Source organism: Astatotilapia calliptera, chromosome 8, assembly GCF_900246225.1.
Source record: "Astatotilapia calliptera chromosome 8, fAstCal1.2, whole genome shotgun sequence".
Classification (NCBI taxonomy): Eukaryota; Metazoa; Chordata; class Actinopteri; order Cichliformes; family Cichlidae; genus Astatotilapia; species Astatotilapia calliptera.
In genome coordinates this window covers 1706912-1714411 of record NC_039309.1, presented here as the reverse complement: position 1 = coordinate 1714411, position 7500 = coordinate 1706912, and the positions used below count along the sequence as shown (strand labels likewise).

General features: G+C 46.4%; 1 protein-coding gene across 4 annotated transcripts in view; it reads right to left on the bottom strand.

Annotated features, from left to right (window-relative positions):
• LOC113027958 (serine-rich coiled-coil domain-containing protein 2-like) overlaps positions 1 to 7500 on the bottom strand; it is a 48936-nt gene that overhangs the window by 17560 nt on the left and 23876 nt on the right. For 2 of the 4 annotated variants that reach the window (XM_026177822.1, XM_026177823.1), the window contains exons 8-13: positions 5923 to 6007; positions 4417 to 4521; positions 4011 to 4125; positions 3836 to 3919; positions 3628 to 3714; positions 2877 to 2999 (exon numbers count right to left, since the gene is read on the bottom strand). In XM_026177822.1, the coding sequence (XP_026033607.1) occupies positions 2877 to 2999; positions 3628 to 3714; positions 3836 to 3919; positions 4011 to 4125; positions 4417 to 4521; positions 5923 to 6007 (599 nt within the window). Of the gene's footprint in view, positions 1 to 454; positions 495 to 1795; positions 1902 to 2876; positions 3000 to 3627; positions 3715 to 3835; positions 3920 to 4010; positions 4126 to 4416; positions 4522 to 5922; positions 6008 to 7500 lie in introns of all 4 variants that reach the window. The other 2 variants (XM_026177825.1, XM_026177824.1) reach the window with 2 other exon arrangements.

The following is a 7500-nucleotide window of genomic DNA, read 5'->3' as shown; positions in this document are numbered from 1 at the left end:
GGACACAGATGTCTTCTTTCACTCCTTTTTCAAACCATCTGTCTTCTCTGTCCAACATGTGAACATTGGTGTCCTCAAAGAGTGACCTTTGACCTTTAGATGCAGGTGTACAGCTGAGTCTTGTCCTGTCGAGGCGGGTCTTCTGCGTTGTGCGTTTATGAAGTGCTGTTTGGTTTCTCCAGTGTAGGTCTGAGCACAGCTACGGTACTAAGTTTGTGTTTGAGAGTTTATCAACGAATGAGCTTCACTGACGCCTGTTACATTATTACACGATAATACCAAACAGTTTTACGTGTGTTGTACTGCGATACCATCAAAACAAGCATCACCTCCCTGCTAAAGACACGCATCAAACACATCTGAGTACAAACAGAACAGCTCGCTTTATGTGACGGAAGAAGAGAAGAAGGAGGAGGAGGATGAAGTGAGGAAGATTAAAAAGTTGCTACCGTACCACGCTGTGTCACTGAAGTAAAGCACTAGATTTTCCACTCCTGGACGAAGGCGCAGAGGAGAAAAAACAGAGAAGAGGAGCAGAGTTAGGAGAGAAATGACAAACAGTCAGTGACAGATTTCTGAGGAGACACACGGAGCGGCTGAAGGTGACAAACGAGGAAGAACAAACTCATCAGGAAGGAGTGAAACAAACCAGAGCGAGGCTGAGGGAGGCAGGAGGTAAACGCGATGCTGGGGTGAAGTCGGCGGATTAAACTCCTGCCTGAACTCGGTCTGCTCCGCTCTGAAGTGGCTCCACTGACGTTCGTCCTCATGAATAACTTAAACCAGAAACTTCTAATTTGAGCGTCTGGATTCAGTGGCGACTTATCTCAGCTCAGACTAATTCTCAGAATCATATTCGAGTCATTTTGTGCCGCCGAGTCTCCACGCGTCCATTAAAACTTCCTGCCTCGACCTCTGACCTTTCACCTCTTTGGTTAACTCTGAACGCTGGAGCTTTAAACAGCTTTGGAGGTTAGCGTGTGCAGATCTGCATCCTCCTTTCATTCGGCAGTGCTGCAGCTGTAAGAGCTGAAAAATCCTGGATCCCTGAACGCCTCACAGCACAAACCGTCTACTGACTAAATTCGATTCGTTCTGCAGTTAAAAGTGAAATAAACTGAAGAGAAACGTAAAATCAAACCCGCTGGCTTCAACTTTGAAATCTCAGACTTTAAACTGAGAATAGAGACAGTCTGAGCTTTTCTGTCACCACTGCAGATTTTGTCTGGCTAAAGTTTTTACAGGTTGTCACGCACGCTGGGGGGGCGGCGTTCCTTGGCTTTTCCTGCTCTCCGACCTCTCGGCTCGTTCCTGTGCAGGGTCCTAATGACGGCCATATTTCAGACGACAACTCCTGACTCGGACAACTAACTCACCAATCGCTCGTTCTGTGGTATTCAGTCACAACTCTGAAACCTTTCACTTGCTTCCTCTGCACGCTGTCGTTCTGTGCAATGCATTTATATTCAGTTCAATTCAGTTTTATTTACACAGCACTAAATCACAACAACAGTCGCCTCAAGGCGCTTTATACTGTAAGGTCGACCCTACAATCATACATACAGAGTAGCCAACAATCATATGAGCCCCTTTGAGCAGCACTTCAGCGTGACTGAGCTCACTCTGCAGACTCTTTTCACGTCGTTGAAACATAAACACACTTTTCTACAGATGTGTTTGAAGCGTCGACAGAAAAATGGACCAAAACACAAAAACATCTCAGTCCGAGGAGCGAGAGAAGGGGATGATGATGGGGAGGAAGAGGAGCAGCAGGTTAGGGTGAGGTGTGACTCACGTTTTCTCGCGAGGTGGGAGGGGATGCTGGGCCTGGGCCTCCCCCTGTAAGGCCTGGAGCGCTGATACTGCCAGGGCGGAGAGAGGAAAGGAACAGGAGGAAAAGCCTGAGGAGACGGAGAGGAGACGGAGAGAGCAGGGACGGAAGCTGATTTACAACATTAAGACAAGAAGACGGAGAGAGACGGACAAAAGCAGGACTGGAAGGACAACAGTTCATCACGTGTCTGCATACCACAGAGCAGAAAGACAGAGGAGAGAGAGGAGGGGCCTCCATAACAAACGTTTTACAGGAAGCGGGATCTCTGAAGATGACCAATCAGAGCCAAGAAACACAAAACCTTCACCTGCACCAGGAGAAGGTTTTTTAATGCCTTCAACCTTTTCCTGTCTGAGCCCGGCTCACACGAGCAGAGACGCCCAGAGCTGTGACAGCTGGATGTGACCGAACAGCTGCTTGTTTCTGTCTTTGTTTAGACCTATCAGCTCTCAGACAGACACAGGCTGTGTGTGTGTGTGTGTGTGTGTGTGTGTGTGTGTGTGTGTGTGTGTCTGTGTGTCTGTGTCTGTGTGTGTGTGTGTGTGTGTGTCTGTGTCTGTGTGTGTGTCTGTGTCTGTGTGTGTCTGTGTGTGTGTCTGTGTGTGTGTCTGTGTCTGTGTGTGTCTGTGTGTGTGTCTGTGTGTGTGTGTCTGTGTCTGTGTGTCTGTGTCTGTGTGTGTGTGTCTGTGTCTGTGTGTGTGTGTGTGTGTGTCTGTGTGTGTGTGTCTGTGTCTGTGTGTGTGTCTGTGTGTGTGTGTGTGTGTGTGTGTGTGTCTGTGTGTGTGTGTGTGTGTGTGTGTGTGTGTGTCTGTGTCTGTGTGTGTCTGTCTGTCTGTCTGTGTGTGTGTGTGTGTGTGTGTCTGTCTGTGTGTGTCTGTCTGTGTGTGTGTGTGTGTGTGTGTGTCTGTCTGTGTGTGTCTGTCTGTCTGTGTGTGTGTGTGTGTGTGTGTGTGTCTGTCTGTCTGTCTGTCTGTCTGTCTGTCTGTCTGTCTGTGTGTGTGTGTGTCTGTGTGTGTGTGTGTCTGTCTGTGTGCACGCTCACCGTGCGCTCTCTCCACAGCGTCCAGCCCGTGCTCTCTCTCTCCGTCACACTCGTCTGCGTTTGTTGATCCGTCTTTGCCCTCATCTCTTGGCAGCGACACCTGGTGGTCACCATGGGAACAGTCTACACACACACACACACGCGCACACACACACACACGCGCGCGCACACACACACACACACACACACGCACCCCTTATGAATACTTGGACATCTTCGATCGTCCCACATCAGTCACACTGATCAACACAGATTCATCGATCATGTCAAAGTTTGATGATTTCATAACAAGAAACATTCAGTTAATCGCTCAAACCTGACGAACAGAAACATCAGAGCTCAGAAAGACTTAAACCTAAAAGCTTTTGTTTGATACATTATGACTAATAAACTGAAACAAAGTCTCCAGCTGCTCTTTAATGCTGAGCACTCAGTGGTGTGACAGCCGTGTACGGTCATGGATGTTTATTAAGATGCTTTAGTACCGTTGCAGTCAGAGCCTCTCGCATCAAATATATTTTTAATTTTCATTAATTTGCCCAAACAGACGACATTTAATGTCATTTTAACTTAATTAAAGCATGTTTTATTATCATAATATTAATTATTATTATTATTGTTTTTAAAAGGATAAATGAAATAAAAGTGAATAAAATGTAAACCCTTTGGTCGGGACAGTTCTCAGCCGCTAACCACTGATGGAAATAACGAGTTTGGATTGGCTCAGGCAGGAAGAGGGCGGGACACCCACCAGCTGCTGGGTGAGCTGTGCGATGGTTCGGTCACGGCTCCGCAGCTCCTCTCTGAGCTGCTGCACCTCCTGCAGGAGAGCCTGGATCTGCATGCACACACACACACACACACACACACAGGTGGCGGCTGAGCAGAGGCATTCTGGGAAATGCAGGAAAACATAAGAGACGATAGAAGAAGAGAAGAAAAGCCTGAAAGGCGCCGACCTGTGAGTCGGAGCTACACAAAGAGTCGTTGGCCTCGGGACTCAGAGTGTCTGTGGTCAGAGTGTCGTCATCGCCGTCGTCCTCCTGATCACAAACGCAGCAACAACAACAACAAACAGTAAACAAGTCGATGTTACAGATGAAAGCTGGACCAGTACACCAGCCCACAGCTCACCTGCAGCAGTAACCTCTGCAGGTACTCCAGCTGACACCTGACAGCCGAGCAGTCTTCAGCCAGCTCCTCCACATCCAGACCCAGACTGGGAGTACCAGGAGACGGGGAGGTGGAGCTAAGGGGAGGGGGGAGGTCAGAGGTCACAGCCCACAAATATCAGAGCCTATGCTGAACTCTGAACGCACCTCAGAAGTTTACACATGCAAAAAACACTTTTTCACACATTTCATTTTAGGCAGAGGATACTCGAGAGAGCCAATCACGTTTCAGGGCTAGCTCAGGCCCCGCCTCAGGACATGCTACATGAGGCCAGGTTCATCATCAGATAACTAAGAAAACATGCTGCTGAAGCTACAGACGGGAACTTTGAGGTTTGAGGACAGAAACTGAGGATGTGCTGAATCACCTCGAAGGAGGACAGAGGTCCAGGACGAGCTCGCCGTCCCTGTTTGAGTCCGTCCTCTTATTCCCAGGATCCTCGGTGAGCTTGTAGCTCTGAAAATTGCTGAGGCTAGAGGAGAAAGACAAACGATGCACGAGGTTTAGTGATGATCGTCAGAACACGACAGCAGACACAGTTTGTCCCATCATGGCTGTATGAACAGTGTAGAGCAGGGGTCTCAAACTCGCGGCCATTTGCGGCCCACGTCACCTCTACTTGCAGCCCGCATATAGATGTGAAGAAATACTTTTTAAAAACTATTCCACGAAAAATGATTTAATACGACAGCAGAGTGTTACAGGCATGGCCCTTTAAGACTGTAGCCTCATGGGTGGTGTAGTCCGTGCTGCAGGGAGAACATGTGGGACCGCCCCTCCCGCTGCGTGTGTGAGCGTGAGGGAGAAAAAGGAACATTGAAAAGTACGAGCTGTCACCGAGCAGAAACGGGAGCTGGAAGCATGTAAATATAATAATAACATGCAGCCAAACAGAGAGCCTGACGAGCCCAGCTGTAAGTAAGCTGTTCGTGTTTTCCTCCGAAACAAAGTTCTGCTGGAGCAGCCTTTCAACGCCTCTCTCTGTCTCTCGCTAGCAAAGCTGACCCAGACAGTAAAGCTAGTTCCCGGCTACAAGCCCGACATGAACCCAAAGTATTAGCCAGAGTTTCCTTACCGCGACCTGGCCGAGGTAACGAGAGTGCAAACATGCTGAGGGCTGTGTTAGTTCAGCGACAGATTTATTTGGAAAGAAAACTATTTTCACTTGCAGTCAAAAACTCATGTGTACGCTTATACCTGCATTTTTATTTTGTTAAATACAAACATAATTGTAGCAAAAGTGCTGCCACGTGTCTGACCAGAAAGAGAATTAAATAAAAAACCAAACACTACATTTTAGGAAATATTAATGGTGTTTTTTTGTACTACTTGGACACTAAAGTGGCCTCCAATGAGATGACGGTGCCAGAAGTGGCCGGCGGCCTGGTGTAGAGCATCTCTCTGCAGCACACTTTAGCTTGCTCCAGGTGTGCACCGAGCAGGCCGAGCTTCTCAGTTTTCTAATGAGACGATTTATTAGACACACAAACGGCTGTAAGCGATAATCCATTTGTTCAATCTGTGACATTTTCCTCACAGTCAACATCGATCTCGACCTCTAAATGACCCGCTCTGACCCCGAGCCCTCAGCGTGGACAGTCCTTTTCTCTCACCAACAATAACAACATAATCAGGCTGATACTAATAATCTCAGTACTTCTATGGGTTAAATCTTTTGTGCCCCAGGGCATCATTTCCATTTAAAACAACTATTAAATCCACTAAAAGTTGTGTTTAAATGACGAGAAATTAAAAGAAAAGACTAAAATAATCAGAATTTACAAATATCAAAAACAATGAGGTACACAGACACAAAAAAAACCTTACATAAAATCAAATAAATTGAGCTGATAGACAAACGAGCTCCGCTCACCCTTCATTGTCGTTGTGGACGTCCTGCGTCCCCCAGCAGAGCTGCCTCTTCCTCCACTGAGCCATGTGGGACAGCCCGTCTCCGTCTGCAGCAGAAAAATCAAACAAGAGTCAACACTGACCGGAGACGCGGCGCTGTGGTCACCGCTGAAGCTTTTGAGCCCTGCACAGATCCTGCTGCTCGCACTGACGCGACGTGCAGATCACCATGACAACCAGTAAGGATTTAACTCCAAACAGAGGATGATTGTTTTTGTAGGACATCCTGAAAGCTTGCATCACTCTGGTTCCCTTTACAATACTTTTTAAATGACGCCAGCACTAAGCCCCGCCCCCAGCATGATGATCCCAAGTGTCCAGCAGCTGTTAGCAAACTGGTCTCTGAGGAAACCTTCAGTCAGTTAAACTGGTGAACCCTAACCCCCTAACCCTAAGTCTAAACTACACATCTGAGTTCACTTTGCAGTCTCAGCTGATTTTGTTGTCTCAGCTGTTAGCATCTTTTGGCTAAGCTGTATTTTGGCTAAACCACAGCCCCACAGGCCGAGGGGGAGGTGTGACAGCAATTTTTCACACCAGCCTATTAATCAACCTAAGACCCAAACAGACTTTTAATTCATTTGAAAGCCTGATGCTTAGCCTCGTCCACCCCAGCTGTGAAACTCAGAAACCAGTCTTACTTGTTATCATCTATCGTCCACCTGGGCCTTACACAGAGTTTCTGTCTGATTTCTCAGACTTTTTATCTGATTTAGTTCTGAGCTCAGATAAAATAATTATTGTGGGTGATTTTAACATTCATGTAGATGCTAAAAATGACAGCCTCAACATGGCATTTAATCTGTTATTAGACTCGATTGGTTTCTCTCAAATGTAAAAGAACCCACCCACCACTTTAATCACACTCTAGATCTTGTTTTAACATATGGCATAGAAACTGAACATTTAACAGTGTTTCCTGAAAACCCTCTCCTGTCTGATCATTTCCTGATAACATTTACATTTACAATAATTGATTACACAGCGGTGGAGAGTAGACTTTATCACAGTAGATGTCTTTCTGAAAGCGCTGTAACTAAGTTTAAGAATATAATCCACCCACTGTTATCATCTTCAATGCCCTGTACCAACATAGAGTAGAGCAGCTATTATTATTAGCTATACTAATGCTTCGATCTTAAATAGGATCAACCTATCTCTAATAATCAGCTATGTTAAACCTTTACTCAAAAAGCATCTCTAGACCCAGCAGTCTTAGCTAATTATAGGCCAATCTCCAACCTTCCTTTATATCAAACATCCTTGAAAGAGTAGTTGTCAAACAGCTAACAGATCATCTGCAGAGGTTTATTTGAAGAGTTTCAGTCAGGTTTCAGAGCTCATCACAGCACAGAAACAGCTTTAGTGAAGGTTACAAATGATCTTCTTATGGCCTCTGACAGTGGACTCATCTCTGTGCTTGTCCTGCTAGACCTCAGTGCAGCGTTCGATACTGTCGACCATAATATCCTATTAGAGCGATTAGAACATGCTGTAGGTATTACAGGTACTGCGCTGCAGTGGTTTGTATCATATCTAT